The 17,888-nt window shown below is 38.9% G+C and overlaps 1 protein-coding gene across 1 annotated transcript in view; it reads right to left on the reverse strand.

Moving 5' to 3' along the window:
• The window catches only part of LOC125232954 (RNA-binding protein Pasilla), a 95,825-nt gene extending 80,866 nt beyond the window's left edge, over positions 1-14,959 (reverse strand). Inside the window, 2 exon segments of the mRNA XM_048138807.1 lie at positions 13,983-14,045; positions 14,572-14,959. Of these exon segments, the coding sequence (XP_047994764.1) occupies positions 13,983-14,045; positions 14,572-14,689 (181 nt within the window). The 5' untranslated portion in view covers positions 14,690-14,959.
• Between the last annotated feature and the right edge of the window lie 2,929 nt (positions 14,960-17,888).

Here is a 17,888-nt window from a genome sequence, read left to right on the forward strand (position 1 = left end):
TTTGCAGGCCGTTTGAACTCTGAAGAAATCAATTAGTAAGGTCTAGTACAAAGGGGGATGAAAGCGAGAGAAACTCGCTCAATGTCTCTGGACTTTAACCTCGTTTGTGCAGAAGGAACTTGAAGTTTTATCGATAACTTCAGGTTTAATTTATTCATGGAATAAACATTTCTATTTGAAAAGACGATAACAATTTACTTTATTATGCCGTAGCTTTTCTGTGGTTCAGTACACACAAAGCTTTGTTGTAAATTTGTTGAGGTAGGTACATTTTTGGATGCATTAAACATAAGTTGTTATACTGAAACATTAGGAGTCCGTACGGAGTAGAAGTAGGAGCAGGTCAAGCGAGGAGAGCAGGGGGTCGCGCGGGGCGCCATCAGCCTTCAGCGGGAGGAGCTCAACTAATATCGTTATTTAACGGCGTTCAATTTCCCGCCGCACTGCGAAAAAACTTTATCTGAACAATTGTCGTTTGTCTTAAAGTGGTCAAAGGGGACTAAAACAACTTGAGGGATTGTTCTGCAAACAATTCCAGGAAACAATGGAAATATAATATTGTAATATTAAACTACAAAGGTACAAATGCGAATATAAAGTTCACTCTTTATCTCGAAAAAAAAAGTTAGAGAATTACAAAATTATCATACGCGTATTTAGTACACGCGATAGTGTAGGTTAGGTCATCAAAGGTCGTTTACGTTAGCATGTTCTGTAAATCTAGACGGCCACGGTGGTGCGAACAAATCGCTATGTGAAGGGGCGAGCTTACGTATAAAATAGCGCAAGTGCGTGCGAACCACAAGTGTAATCGCTCGTTCGTAGTAGGCTAGTGTCACAGCGATCAATCGTCGCTCGTCGCGGGGTTATCGGCGACTATCTATAGACGTCGTTAGCGTCGATACTCGCACCGGCTGCGCGAGCGCCGACCGGCTTTAGAATTGGTAATGAACTAGCTCATCAAAATTGTAATTCATTCCAAAACGAACCCGGTCCAGCATTTGTAATGTGGCGTACGATGTGATATAACAGAAAACTTTGTATCGTATTGTCTCGAAGAATCTGCGCGTTGTTTATCTAGAACTTGTTCGATTCATCTAACATTGTGGAGAGAAACAGTTTGTAAATAGGTTGTATCATTCGCACGGGATAAGGAAAAGGCGAGTCTTGCATCAAGTCGAACCAACAGCTAATAAATACTAAAGATCTAACTTTCAAACGCAATAAATCAGTAGATTCGGGCCGGCCTAAAGAATCAATGAAATAGGGCAAGACGTTGGGCTATAAAGTCGAACAATTAAACCGAATTTATTATCAAGTCGTAAATACGCTAAAAGTAAACAATGTGGGGCGGCCACTCCGGGCCCTCGTGATGGCAATTTTCTTTAGGGGGCGATAAAAAGTAGCCACTTTGTGTGCAAGTTGGTGCGGCCCGCGGCGTGGCGCCAAGTAGTTTGAAACTATACCGTGGGATGTCCATTAGAAGCCCACAGCGCGCCAAACTTGTTAAAGAAACTGTAAAAGTACTCGGTAGCGAATGCGGTTGCACAATCTCACTAGGTACGTGAGCACATTCCTCGTTCTCTAATCGACCTTCCGACAAATTACCGATGCTCTATTGCACTCTATAAATCTTAAGGCACTGAACAACCGCTGCACGCTGTTATCTTTTGTCACCGTGTCATAAAACCAATACAAACGTAGCCTACACGTGTGTTTGCCCATTAAACTGTCGGCAGTATAGGAATACATACCCTAACATAAACAAGACAAGCTCGAGAACGTCTTGAGGAGCATCAAGTATTATCATTTGGCACTCAGTATCTAATGAAATACATCGCTCGTCAATGCCAACATTAATAATCGTGAATGTCCAAATGAATAAACCTCGCGGATGGGTGTGAATTTTGGATATTGTTTAATCAGAAATTAAATTGGGCAATCAGAGTTCTTAAGTCAAGGTAATATTTGTCTTCACATGGCACACGCTCATTTGTATCACTCAGAGTTTTAGGGCCTTCACTCCGACATTCCGATTTGTACAAAACTGAAACATAATCGATTAAGTAACTTCCAACCCGCATCGATTCTCCACGCTACGACTTGCTTTCATTGCGATAAGAAAACTGATACTCTGACGTAACCAATAGGACGGTAATAAAGGTCATATCTGTTATCAGTATCACAACAGCCTACCAAAACCTTTCGCTATCTAGACGTAATTGAGTTAGGTAAAACTATTTCGGCAATTCGTTTGATAAAGCGTCACTGTGACATTAATACACTCTGATAAAGGTTCGAAAATGTAGGTCAGTTCAACATAAAGTGTAACGCAGATTGTAATACTGTCGGAGGTGAGGGCGAGTAGATTACACGTCATTCTAATGCCTCTCGAGACTACCTCGAGTGCTGAGGACACTCGCGCCCACGAGCCTCCACGGACGATTAACCTGTCCACTCGACTTTCTGGGTTAAGCGTTTTGCCGAAACGTGAATCTTTAACACATCGTGGAAACGGTTGAAAGTCGTTTTTAACCCCCGACACAAAAACGACGGGGTGTTATAAGTTTGACGTGTCTGTCTGTGTGTGTGTCTGTCTGTTTGTCTGTCTGTCTGTGTGTGTGTCTGTCTGTGGCATCGTAGCTCCCGAACGGATGAACCGATTTCGATTTAGTTTCTTTTGTTTGAAAGCTGAGTTAGTCGGGAGTGGTCTTAGCCATGTTTCATAAAAATCAGTCCACTATGTCGCGGTCGGGGGTTTTTTCAAAATTTTAATTTTGTGGTTAGGTTATAGGATCAATAATAAATAAGAACACTCCCGACTAACTCAGCTTTCAGACAAAAAAAAACTAAATCAAAATCAGTTCATCCGTTCGAGAGCTACGATGCCACAGACAGACACACACACAGACAGACAGACAAACAGACAGACAGACAGACAGACAGACATACACACAGACAGACACGTCAAACTTATAACACCCCTTCGTTTTTGCGTCGGGGGTTAAAAAATAAGGTGTCCCCAGCATGGCAAAAGAGACGGGTCACTGCGCCTAACCGTCTGTCATATTAAATGCCGCTGTGTGTAAGTGTTTAAAGAAAAATACTTCCTAGACAAGTGGATGGGTGTTGTGTCTCCAAACCTAATCAAAAAGCAGCATTGCGATTAGCTTACGTAAGAACAAGTAACTGATGTTGGCTGACATCATGACGCAGCTAAAAAACGAAAGTATGCTGACCCGCCGTCCCACACGACGCGACTGGCATCCGAAACACTCCCCGTGCAGAGTACTTATTTGATTTGTTGCGCCGATTAACTTTGACGACGGAATACCAGTATTAAAATGTCGAGACCGCTATGGAAGGAACGTTTGTTTATGCTAATATTATAGCTACATCAACGATTTCACAAAAGAACTATAACAAGCCTGTAGCTTAATTGAAGAAGATTATCTTGTAAAGGTACTAATTATATAATCCCAAGTTTGTAATTTAGGAAATTAGAGGCTTATGGGCGTAATCTTTCGATAGGCCTAAAGGCTCTCAAACGATTACATCGCAAAAGTGGATTGAAGCGAATATGGCGGGTTCGGAGCCTCCGCAATATCCGGCGGAAGGCCGAAAGGAACGGGAAAGCAGAAATGATAAAGCCGCGGGCGAAAGCTCCTCACACAATAACAATGTGTGTTTTGTTTGATTCTATTGAATATTGGTAAACGAATGGCTTTCCTTGTGTACCTAATGCGGTTGTTATTGAGATTGCCAATTTTTGAATACTTGGATGATTTTAAACATTTGTAGCGGCATATAGGAGTTCACGCGGCGGCTAAACTCCGTGGAGCGTGGCGGATCCAATCCCGGGGGAAACCAAGCATGTTATACAACTATTTGGATACCAAATTCGATAAATTATAGAAAAAAAAACAGATTTTTTTCGAAGGAGGCAGAAATTCCATACAAAGCAGCTTTTGGTAAAAAAAATACAATAAATTAATTTTATTATTAGATATGATCTGTATTGAAATATCCCACAGAATAGTATAACATTTATTCAAATCGCATGAGTAGAGCCTGATCAGCTAACAACTTTCGGAACATCCCTCGTACTGTTGGTTAGGGAATGATGGAATTGAGTAATTGATGTAGAAATTTGCATTGTGAATTTAACAAGTTAGACTTGCTGCGGGTTTATCCGTTTGAAATAAAAGTATTTTAGTAAACGGTATAAATCACAATATTGATACAAATACAAATACAAATAATTTATTAATAAAAACATAATTGTACAGTGATTGTTCTTAAAGGCTAAGAATTGTTATACATATAAGAGATGTTTTATACAAATGCCTGAGCTAGGATAGTTCCTGTGTTTCAGGCAGAGGAAGGACTAAATTAGGGATTTATTTTTAATTATTCACTAAAATAAAACTTATAAGAAAATAAACACAAGACTTATTTTCGTAGGTTCCGGACTATTACATTACATATATATTCATTGTATAATCAATAGGTAATTATTTTACGACCATAAGTAACTTTTCTGTATCATCGTACGTCATATTTTGCAGGCCTCGTCGTAGAGCACTTTTACAACAAACATAGCTAAGTGGATATAAGTCTAATTTTGCATTTAACCTGTTGTATAGAAAATTGATGATACAAGTAAAAGCGGACCCCAGGCTCCCGAATTGAATCAGCCAAACATTATATTTAAAACAATAGGTGTCATGTTGCTTTTATAAAATCGACTTGTCGATTCAATTGACGAGTAACTTTTAGAATGTATTTACTAGTTAACTTAATAAAATCTAACTTGTTGTTTGAACCAAAGAGCACGTAGGCGCTATTTTAACCAAAAAACTTGTTGAACGAACATGAAAACTGGTTGTTTTTTCTCTCAGTGTGGTAATTATGAAATATGTAGAGCCACTAGAAACGCCTTAAACCTTGGGTAAAGTATACTGCCCTCGGCGGATTTGACCAGGAAGAAATGATTCGCATATTTACCACGATTTTTAGAGCATTAGCACAAACCACAGTTGCGGGATAGGACTTTAAACGTACCTAATATGTACAGGAATCCGCTATTAGAAAAATAAGTACGTCAGTTTTTTAGCTGTTGCGGAAAGCAGCTAGTTATTTTTACTAAACGGGACTTAATCGCGCGTGTGCCGCGGAAGATTTATTTACGTCGTTACTTCAGATGTGTGTCGCAACACCCATGGTCCGGTGCACTCTATTAATTACGCGCTTAATTTCTAATTGTGAAAATAAAGTAGTTGACACTCTGTTTTACACGGCAGCATTCAGGGAGAGGCGTGTCACGAATGCCAATATTAGTGCCGATTGCAAATTCTTATTTGCAATTAAAGACGCAGACAAAATACAGGCAGCAAAAGTTTTGCCGCAAAGCAAGTTTGGAGTTTGGAGGTGTTGCTCATTCATAAGGTAATTAAAATAAGTGCAATAGTATAGAAATTCTATAGTCATATCAAAATAATTAAGTATGTATGTATACTCTGTCAAACAAGTTTGTCAGTAAATAAGAACAAAGAAAACTATAGGTATCCTTTTCTATAGCACTATAAAGAAAAGGATGCATATAGTTTTCTTTGTTCTTATTTACTGACAGACTTGTTTGACAGAGTGTAGTAATTTTGATAGGATAGTCTGTCTGTGCTATCAACATTTCTACAAAGGTGTCAGAATGAAATAAATTTAATAACTTGAGAACAAACGGGACGATCGATCCGGAGACGATGACGATACCTATCCACCTATGATCAATAAACAGAGTCCTTATGAGTAGGTAACGTACTTTGGTACATGGAAAAATGATATTCGCCATGCGTGCGCGCGCAGCTTGTTGTGACAATTCCGCTACTAAATGCGCATCGATTATACTCATAATTCTCATAAATATACAACTCTTACTTATCCTTGCTCCTCCGTCCAAGACTCTAAGCCAACTAGATAACGGTCCAACTTTGACTGGCAGTGGTCAGTGAATCTTTTTTGTTCGTTAGATAATAGTGTAACCATTATTACGTGTTTTCACGTAATTATAATGCGGTGGTAGCGCAATATGTTCTTTACTCGCAGTTTAGTCCATGTTAGATTCGAGTATATTTTCCTTCAAATGCTAAAAAAGTAATTAAATCTACTAAAGACATCTCAGGGTAATTAATTATGTGGGTATAACGGGGAACACATTAGTGCAGTCATGTAAAATGAGTGCGTTCACCTTGTTAAAAAACCCCGGAATACACATTAGGTTTATGGTAAGACGGTAAGAATAATAATTAAGTACTTGAAGACTTCTCACATTTTTACTACAGTACGAAGGTTGGATGGAAAATGGTAGTGAATTTTGTCTATGTTGCTTTTTATTTTTTTAAAAGGTTTCAAGGAAGTTGCACGTTATAACAAAGTTAGTGCATAGTTTTAATCTTGCAAGTTTCCTACATTTAGTACAAGAAAAAATTAAACTAGTTTATAACATTTTAATATAATCAAAAAGTTAGAATGTTTGGAATTTATCAGAATAGTAGTTGTCTTATAGACAGGTTGGTATTTTCATGTTAGGCAGCGTTCCCACTTATGCGTCGCGTGTCTCGGGGCGCGCAAAGGGCGTCCGCGCCACGCCACCTGAGTGTAATTCAAAAAGCGTCTCCTCAGTACATTTTGTATAGGAAGGACGTAAGGCGCGCCGCCAAGCGGCGCGGCGCGCGCCCCGCCGCCGCCACGCCACCTGGGGCGCGTCTTACGTCTTTCCTATACAAAATGTACTGAGGAGACGTTTTTTGAATTACACTTAAGCGGCGTGGCGCGGACGCCCCTTGCGCGCCCCGAGACACGCGACGCATAAGTGGGAACGCTGCCTTACATAGGTAGCCATCGAAAATTTAAACGACTGTGATCACTTTGACATACTTTAAATAATTGCAACTCATTCAAAAATAGAACTCCTGACCTGACCCAATTATTTTGGTGAAACTCACCCAGACCTACCACAAACTTTGGAAATCTATTGTTTGTATCTACCCGTATCTTGCATACGCGAGCGGAGCGATAGGCAGATAGAACGAACGAAGTAGCTAACGGTAGTCCCTCAGTTTTCATCGCAGCCCGATATTCTTCAACGGGCCATAATAGCTGCAGGCCTGAATTATTGAGGTCCCAGAGCGGACACCTGAACAAACGAACCCTGATTGAATTCTTTATTTCCTTTCGTTCCAATCACATAACTCGTTAAAGTGATGATTGTCTTTTGTTATTTTTTACTTAATGCAATTTCCTTTCAGTATTTATTAACGTTTGAAGGTTGTTTATTTAGTTTGCATGCAAATGAGGTACTGTTAGTTTGCTACTGCACATTATTATTTAAAAATAAATGGACTTGGTCGACTTGAAGCATTTGAAGCTCGTTGTTTATCGAATGTTTCCCTAACATTTTTATTCAGTTATCTTAGGATCGTGAGTAAGTCAAATGTAAAAATATAACCTTACTACTGCGACAAGTAGGTCAAACATCTGAGTAATCGAACATAACAATTAAATCGGGGAAATAGTTAAGGTTCTATCTCTAGTTACGCTGCATACATATTCTTTACAATAGTGATTTCTTGTTTTAAAACCGTAATAAAATCTAATTGCTAAAACAGCAATTGATCTTTCTTTGACCGTATATCTTTCTTTATATGCAACGTGGCATGTGGCTTACAAGTTTTCAGATAGGAGTGTAAAATAAAAACGCCTAACAAATGTATTTAACGTATATAGTCATTAGCTGATAAGCAGTAGCTCGATAGCGCTCTCCGTTACAACTGATAAGGTATCAGCAAGGAGCAACTATCGCGAAATTATAAGGCAATTTCCACTCGCTATCGCACAGGCGATTGTAGATCCGGTGTGATAATGATAACAGTGGGCTCGCTCGCAAACGGCTACTCAGAATGCATTACGAGTAGCAGACTCTGTGGTCTGGCTAAGCTAACTCAACACTGGATTTAAAGTGAAAACTAAAACACGTTATTCTTCTAAAAATACAGTGATAATCGATTGTTCTGAATATTTTCAGTTAGAAAGGAACAGAATTTAACAAATGGTTATTTTTTTTTATGTGATGGTCGGCAAACGAGCAGACTTGTTAAAGGCTATTCGTGATTTTTATACTTTAATATGTTAGCTTGATGCAACGATTGTCTTGTCCAGTGGTAAACTACTATCACTACTACTACTGTTATTATGTATTGCATATGGATAACAATCGCATTAATACGACAATTTAAGCGGATAGTGGGAATGGGAATATCTTGTATAAGAATAGCGAGAAAAAGTACCTATCAATATCAATACTGAACTGTTTTAGAACTAGTCTATTTTAAGAGAATTTTGAGAAGTATTTAATCAAAATCTTTACAATCTAAAACTTGATATTTGTTTTATATTGGGACGGACCCTTAAATCCCTTAATTGAGCATGAGGTTGTAAAATTTAATAAATTTTTAAACCTATCAAATATCGATAAAAATGAAATTATTCTTAAGGGTTAAAAGAACTCTACATCTTATACTTTATTTTCACTCTGGAGACGATATTTAGTGGAATACACGGGTTGAAATCGTTTGTGACCACACCACCTGTAACCGAGGTACTTAATCAAAACATTCCAGTTGGTAACGTATTTACGTACAATCAATAAATTTTCGACGAACAGTTATCAAGCTGAATCAACAACCAACAAGTGAACCGTTGAGCAACTATTTAAATTTTACGATTTAAAGTAATTATATCGCGCGTATTAATACATTTTATCCCAGACGTGTCATTTACAGCAATAATGGATTCATTGTACACGAAAAGTGAGGTAATAATGAATTTACCTTTGTTATTATTATTTTAACGTCATTGAATCATTACTTTATTTCCGATTTTGAGATACGATTTACAATGTTAGCTACATATTTATAGGCATTATTAAACTGTTACAAGGCTTGAAGTACATTTGCAACTTGTCACAGAAGCAGGGTGCGGTACATAGAAATGAGCTGTGAAAGCAATTGACACCTACGTCACTTCTAGTTTATGATTAATCTGAACAGAACAAGCCGCACCTCTACTATTACTACGGGACCATCAAACGCTTTACGACAGAACCAATTTCTCCAACACCCCGCACCGTAGCATTCGTAGCCAAGAAACGTAACATAAATAGTACATGTAACAACATTTTTAAACGAATGTCATTCTATGTTGTATGCATATGCACATAGATTGAACAAGACACGCGCGCCTTGTTGGCACTAGTCCACTTCCCCAGCCCCGTGCAAGCTCTTCAGAAACACCCATTATGTAGCTTGTCTTTGGCAAATTTTATCTTCTCCGAGAGCGTAAACAAATCTAAACCTTCCTCCTCGGACACAAAATCGTATAAATATTGTTACAAGGTAAGGTAGGACACCGCTTTTACTCTCGTCGAACGCAGTGTAAACTATTTCTAGTAAAATCTTAAACGTCGAGCGAAAGTACGGCCTCTACATGATTGCTTGCCCTATTTCTGAGCTCCAAGCAGAAACGACTTAACGACATGTCGGACTTGTTAAAATTTATGACTTTCTTGTAAGGTGGTGTTTCTAAACGCTGCCTTTTCAGCGACGCGTAGCGCTTTTCAGAGCTCCGAAGCGCTTTCAGGGTCTTCCGGTGCGCGCCGTTTTGCTATGATTTCGTTTCGCGTCCGGAGCTGCGAATTACTTCAGCTCCAGTTTCCAGCACTCGGAAGGTGTTTGCGGAAATCGTCGTGGGCCTTAGCACCCCCGCCCGCTGCGATAAGCGACGAGCGAGTGCTTTCTTTGCTAGAGTTTTTTTCTATATAAATGAGATCCCTAATTGTCATTAAAATAAGGTATAATTACAAAATGGTACGTCCAAAATTTCTTAATTACTTATCTTTCTGATACCAAGACGACCAAGTGGTTTCACCAAAACATAATCGACTACAGATATTAAGGACTATTATTAAGACAAGTTCAATTTCGGATGAGGATAATCGACAGTGGAACCTGATAATAGAAGCGGTATAAAAAGCGGAACGGCAGCGCACGTTCTCTTGGAGCGCTGCATTGCGGGCGGCCACGTACGATACGAGGGCACTTTATTTACCACTTTGCATTTCATTGCGCCAAACCTCAGTTTTATGCTTCCAGCCGCGGAATTGAGAATTCGCAAGGGAACTTCACTTGATTTACATCGGTGCCGGGAGTTTTTCTTCTTTTCTTAGTTTGTAAGCTAATGGAAACAACAAACGATGACGCTAAAGGTTACGTAACAGCTGCAGTGGTAGCGTATGATACTACGCGCCAAAATATGTTGTCGGAACACTACCTCTGAGAACTAACTCTAAGAACAGTTGGCGATGATAAAAGGATGTTTATAACACACTCTCTGTTTGTTCTATACTATACAAGCTTTAGTAAGCTTAAGTAGACGGACTCAATCAACAAAGAGGTACCCATATAGACATGTGAATCTAAATATATTGGGACCATATAAACATGAACTTTCAAATACGAACTGTAGTGTAGGTAGTGTTGTTATTTCCGCCACTATACACTACCCAACTGTATGTAGGAGACAGAGCTTTTAAAAATAAAATATTCCGCATACATATTCAACTTCAGGCTTTCTAAACTACTGAGAGCACAAGGTCAGCTTTTTAACATATTTTTTTATAAAACGACTCGGCTTGACTGATGGGGCACGTTTATCTTTATCGAACCTTTAAACCTCTAGCAGAGACACTCGAACAATTAATAAAGAGCTGTCTTAAGTTGGTTTTTTATTCAGCATTTATGAAACTATAAAATATTTAGATGGGCTAGTATTATTGAATATGAACGTCGACAATTTTATATGAATCATTTTAGGACTCCCAATCGGTGGCTCCCAAATTGCGCAATTATTTTTTTGTGGTCAGTCATATTTAAGAACGACAGACTTAGACAAAAGAGTTCAGTCGATCTTAATAGTCCTAAAGTCAGCCAGATGCAAGAAGTTAAAAACCTGTATCCTCAACTTTAGCAAAATAACACAGATATGAATAGTATAGATAGAATCGTTCCGGGTTCCTAACAAATAGCTAGGCAATCGCACAACTGGCATCAATGTCAACCAGAGCCATGTTTACATGCATGGCCAATGCAGCATCATAAATTGACGATGACTACCTTCTGATGCACACGGGCTGCCATTAATACCGAGCGAGTCGCCCCCCGGCCCCAGGGGCGTGCTAGCTATTTAGCTGCGATATTTGTAGTTGTAGTTAGCACCAATGTTACACGATATTGATTTATGTTTTTTATTATTAGTACATACTAGCGGCGGAGTATATTTTTGTTGTTTCCAGTATATTTTAGCAATGATTTCCACATTGTCACGACATAAAGACGTTTTGACAGGTTGTTCGTATTAAGAGGATACGGTAGCGAAAATGCTAAAATGGAAAGGGAATTTCCCCTTTCAACTTGGGAATCTCAGTTAAATATACAAGTGTTATTAACTAGATTTATCGAAAAAAAATTGTCCATTAAGACCAACTCAGTCAAAAGATATTTCAAAAAAATCTTTAAATTCGAGCTTCCGCTCTCCCTCCTTCAAAACTTAATCAATCGGAACGAAATTTGAGAATCTGAATAACAATGAAATAATCTATGTCGGACCGTTTAGTTTTTTTGGTTAATTGTTACCAATCTTGAGTATCACACCTTTTTTTGCGCCACAATGAAAATGGCCGTTTTTGGAAAATTTTGATTGGCTCTAGTCTTTAAAAAGCAGAATATAAAAAAAATCAAAACGGTCCGAAACAGATAAAAATAATTAACAATCTGAGTTGAAAAAATCATTGCTCTATCTTCAAAAACCAGGGAGGAAATAGTCGAGAGCGTTTGTATGGAGAATTGACCCCTACCGTATCGTCTTAAGATACCAGCAAATTACGAGTACGTCCATGAAGTGGGACCTTTGAATAGACTTCGACATTTTAGTGATTTATAGAACTTTTCATGGTCAAAAAACGATACGCTCCATTTTAGCTATTTGGGTTATCGAGCCCTAACAGCAGACGATGGTATTATACCCGTCAACCATGGACAATCGTAACACCAGAGGGTTTGTAGACTTTGTAGGTACGTTGCCGGACTTAAAAATCACAAAACAAAATGGATTAAGACTTCAGTCCTCTAAAAAACAGGAAAGCTCTCAAATATTTTGTGAGTCAAATGTCAGTATCGGTTATAAGTTTGTTAAACCTGATGTAATCAAGAAGCCAACGACACTCGACATTGATTCATTATGATCCCGCTACGTTCCCTTGACATTTGGGCAAATCTATCACTCGTGGATTACCGCGCCCGCGCCCGCGCCCGCCGTGATGTCACGGCTCGAGCTCGGATAAGTGCCTTCGCGGGCTAAGCCTCACCACGCTGACACCCCTAATGGGGATCTTTGTCCCTAAAAGATCGATATAAAGCAGGCTTAGGTGGTAATTGATTAATCCTTTTGCTGTAGGATATACAGAGTTCTTATGACCATAAAATAAAACAAAGATATTGTGAAGTAAAAGTTTCTGAAGGCCAAGTCTTTTATAGGCAAGGATTGATAAAAAGAAAAGTAAAATGAGGCGACTGAGAAAACCTACACGGAACTTCTTACTACGACGAAAGCAAAACATGGATATTTTTACGAATAGCAGCTTGCCTATCTTGGAGAGAAACGTGGGCAACTTACATGCGAAGATAGCAAACAAGGAAGTGCCTTTACCTGCATTTTAATGGTTAATAAACATTTTAAACCTACTTAGTATGTAAATTCAATTCAATTAAATTTATTTATTATTACAGACAACAAATGGCCCATAATGGTTAGTACTTATACATAAAAAAGTAATGAACCAGTCCTAGCGCAACCGGCAGCCACCCATCGGTGAGGCACGCCGGAGCTATGCGCTCATGAGTCTCATGACGCAAGCCCACGATCGTACACCTTGCACCGACTCCTACAAAACCTTCAACACGCCGCGCCGAGCGCGAGCGCGCACACCGAACACGACCGTGCGCCGCGCACAATAGGTATCAGCGCACACGACTGCAGTGCACAGCCGGCAATGACCTTGCCAGTCATCACGAACGAGACCTTCACACGACTTAGTTAGCTAGAATTTTTTGCTTACAATTTTGATTACATTACATATCAACATTGAACAGGTACAATTTTTACATAATAACAATTTTGATTCATACAGTGACATACATTAATATTATAATTTAAAATGGATAATGTGCCAATCTATGCTCCTACATGCTGTGTTCGCTGACGACTGGACTACCAAAATAAACAGATGGTCAAATACTTACTGAGATGACATTACTGAATAATGATAATGCAAATAAATGTTAAGTTTGAATCGTTAGTTAGTTCAGAAGATGTATGACTCTCAAATAAATAAAGCGAATTAAAAGCTTAGATGTGAAATAAAAAATTTCAAGAAGAATAGATTGCGAGTAACCAAATAATAATGGTTGAAAACTGTACACTGAGTGATCACACCAACGATGTGGCGACTAAGCCATGATGGACGTGTGAGCTGCAACATGGCGGGACACCAGCGAGAGCAGGGCTGCACGCCCGCCTCCTCTCACATGTCCCGCCCGCCCCATGACACTTGCCTTGTGTTCATATTATCTTATTACTGTGTTATCTGATTCTTATTCATAAAAGAACTTACAGGAAGTGATAAAGTTGCATAAATAAATATGATCTAGCATTAAGTATTAACCTAATGGAATGAGTCTGGAGTGAAAGTGTTGGCAGTGTGATGGGGTGAGCAGGCTGTGAGCCAGAGAGCAGTGAGCGGAGCAGCGCCCGCAGCATGCGCCACAACAACCACAAAGCCGATGAGGAGCGAGAGATATAGACTGACGACTCACCGAAATGAGACGTAATATTGCCATGGCCGTTGGCCAGAGGCAAGGCCGTCACCAGGTCTTGCACTAAAAAACAACGACTCTCTTTTAACATTGCATACATTATAAATTACTACTACAGTATCACAAGATTGCACAATACGTCAAGTTCTTATCGACCAATGTCGAATTGCTTTGATAAATTAAGTAAACCGCTTTGCGCTAGCCTTATCAACACAGGGATTAATGCCTCGTGTTACTGCAATACAACTAGTGTCGGCGTTGAGGGCTCAGACAGCTTACTCCGAAACTTCAAACGCTAAATTTAAAGTGCACAAACACGGATCAACCTCGTTTCTTATCAATCAAAACAGTCCAAATTATTTCGGAGCCGAGACTCGACACGGCGCATTTAAAGAGGTCGCACTGATAGTAGCAATTAATTCTGATAAGAATCTAGTCAGAGTGGGTTGGCGCTGCAAAGCCGCAAGTTCGCCAGGTCAATGTTAGGCCCTAGCGACTCGAAGTTTACGCGTTCAAGTAAAAACAACATACCTATGTTCTAGTAGTAGTAGGTAGGCACGTATAGTGAGTACAGGAAGGCGCCACTCACCGGAGCTGAAGTGCGACCTCTTGACGTCGCCATTCTCAGAGTCCCCGTCCAGCGGGCGCTTTCTGGAGTCCGTGATCTCCGGACTGGAGCAAGTATCCATTCCTGTGTCAGCGGCCATGTTGAATTTCAGGGTAAAACTTTAAACTTCTCTAGCATAATAATTCCCATTACGTAATTGCCTAATATTGCATGTATGGGTGCCGCACTTCGTGTTATTAAAACATCATAAATTACACTTAACACTTATACAACTAAAACGGGGAAAATTTAAGTTTGAAATGATCTAGTTACTAAAATAAGAAATGAAGTGACACAGAGTTGTTACGTCTAAACGTTGTGTGAACGTTTGTCGATACTGCCACTGTTGTGTGGCGCTGCCTGGGCCTCTAGGCCAACCTGAAGCTAACCGCGGGTGTCATTTCCTAATGTTGCCAGCATTGTAGTTTGACAGCAACCAGCTGATAAGACTAGTGAGGTGAAACCAACAATTAGATAAGTCTAATCTGAATCTTATTAGAAAAATATGTGCAGAAAAAACAATATCAAACCGAGGGTAATTTATTTCTCAGATTTTTCTTTATGTTTTCAAGTAATTGTAGTCTAGTCTATTATTTTTGAAGTGAAACTTCTAATGCGACTTGCAATTGCGTTAAACGCGTAACGCTACCATGGAGGGGGCATGAAAGCACTGTCAGAGATGTTAACTATTTGAAATAAAAGCATTTCAAATAGAAATACAAAATAACTATTTTGTATTTGGTATTTTAAACACTTTTATCTAAAACTATTTTGTATTTTATTTGAAATACTTTTTAGTACAAGTATTTTGCATTTTCTACCACTTCAAATTACAAATGCTTTTTGTCACTTTTTGACGTAAGATAGATGGTACACGTAGTATCTTCTTACTCCTTAGTAGTTTGTGGATGGTACCGAGCGCGTATTCTATTTTTTCTTTGTCTGTCTAAGGGCCCGCGCACACGGATGCAACAGTTGCTCGGCGACTTTTTTGCCTCTGTCGTCACCCCTTGCGACAATTTCCAAGGTGCGCACACGGGAACGACAGCGACGCAACCACAGACTACTAAGAAGATATTACCATAGACTAATTCTATAATCTTTGGATACTACGGACGCAACTTTTTTTTCATGAAATTGAGAGCCTATCCAAAATATTTTTTTTAGTACTTCAGAATGAGTGTTTAAAAGTTTTGATGAACTGCACGGGTAGCATGGTCGCGCGATAGACGATAAAATATCAGGCCGTCCCTATCGCACTTACAAATAGTGCGATAGGGATGGCCTGCTATTTTATCAGCGACCATAATTGCCTGCCTGCATTTAAAATTATATTTATTTCGACTAATATATTATATATTAGTTCGCCCAAGCCAGGCCAGTGATAACTGTCAAAATGACAACCGACCGGCGACTGTGTTGTCGCCGTGTGCGCACTTGCATTGAAACCAATAGGGAAGGAGACAGTTGCGTCGCAGGCCTGTCGCCGAACCCTGCGACAAAAAAGTTGCGTCGCAACGTGTCGCCCGTGTGCGCGCACCCTAAGTCATGTACTGACCGGGACAACACGTTCGGAAGCGCTTTATTTAATGTTTTACAAAAACACACTTATTTTCTGTGCTGCCAACATAGTGGTTCTTATAATAATTAAGGTTCAAGGTTCAATAAATACTAAGTGATTTGTTACAAGATCCCAAAGCACCCTGACCGTGAACATCGAAAAATCGGGGAAAATCCATATCGATTCGTAATATTCGTATACCTAATGACTGTAGGCATTTCTATTTAGTAGGGCTGTAATGAATTATGCTTAATTAATATTACTATTATTTTAGGTTTTTTTTTTCATATTTCATACATATCGCAATATAACTCTTTCATTCGATTTTTATAATATTAGGTAAAAGACATGGAGACAGTCCATTTTTGGCTTCACTTTTTAGCGTGTTAATTTTATAGAGCCAGGTTTCTGGGCTCTCTGGTGATTCTATGTTTTAAACACATCTTTAAAATAAAAGTTTTACCTATGTCAAAAAGGTATTTTATTTGAATAAAGGTATTTTGAAAATACCTATTTTGCATTTTGTATTTCAAATACCTTTTTGTAAAACTATTTTGTATTTTTATTTGAAATAGGTAAAAAACCAAAGTATTTGCATTTTGTATATAAATACATTGCACTACCTATTTTTTAACATCTCTGAGCACTGTAGTACCACTAGTACCAGGGTTCCATAACCGAAAGGTGGTAAGGAGGAGTTACACACACGTGTCTGTCTATCTATATAAACATTTTCACTTATGAATTTCATGATCTTTCCTAGCCACTCCGTATTTTCTATCGCCTATAGTACTAGGGCTCTAGAACCGAAAGGTGGTAAGGCAGGGTTTTGTCAGTAACCAAAATTGGTTAACTATTTTCGTTGACTTGCTAAGATAAGTCTCGGTGCCTGGGTGGTGTTCATGTCGAATTCACAAGACAGAGGTCCGTGGTTCAGTCCCCGGCTCAGGTGTACTTTTGTATGTGTTTTTTTGGTATTGGAAGTTTCACGTCGTAAGTCGTAAGACACTACATTTTTAGAAAAAATAATTATTTTAATGAAATGAAATATATTTATTAATAACAATAGTTACATGTTGATGGAATTGTGTATAATTATTATTAATTACATTTATCGGTGTATATCTTTATGGATAAATTACAATTTGTCAACAAGGTAGACTAAAAAATCCTCATACGAGTAGAATGACTCTTGCGTTAGCCACTTCTTAAGTCTGACCTTGAATGCCGCTGTGGAAACTGCATCTCTTACCGAGTTCGGCAGGGCAGGCGATTGTAAATCGACGGGCCTATGATATACACGGAACGCTCGGACTTGTCGAGTCTGTGCTTTTCGGCGACCAACCGATTGTGGAGTCTATTACTGCGCAGGTTAAAGTTTGAGTTAATGCCCCTGCGCTTGTACATATCCCCATTAATTAACTCAAAGAACTTTTTCTTATGGTTAAAATGGAAATCAATAAAAACAGGTAGTACCTACTGAAATTTTTTTTTTCATTAGGAAACAGTGGCATTATTGCAACAATTGACTATTTTGTGGATATAAGTACCTAATTTTTATACAACATTATTTATATATGGCTAGACGGTCAAGCAAATCTTGTCACTTAAAAAAGTCATGAAATTTAAATTTTCTATGGCACGATAATGTCTGATACGACACGACGAATTCATTAAAAACATACTAGAAGGAAGAATTGAGGCAAGAAGGCAAAGGGGGAGACCAAGGAGAGCGTAG

This window comes from Leguminivora glycinivorella, chromosome 13 (genome assembly GCF_023078275.1).
Source record: "Leguminivora glycinivorella isolate SPB_JAAS2020 chromosome 13, LegGlyc_1.1, whole genome shotgun sequence".
Taxonomy (NCBI): domain Eukaryota; kingdom Metazoa; phylum Arthropoda; class Insecta; order Lepidoptera; family Tortricidae; genus Leguminivora; species Leguminivora glycinivorella.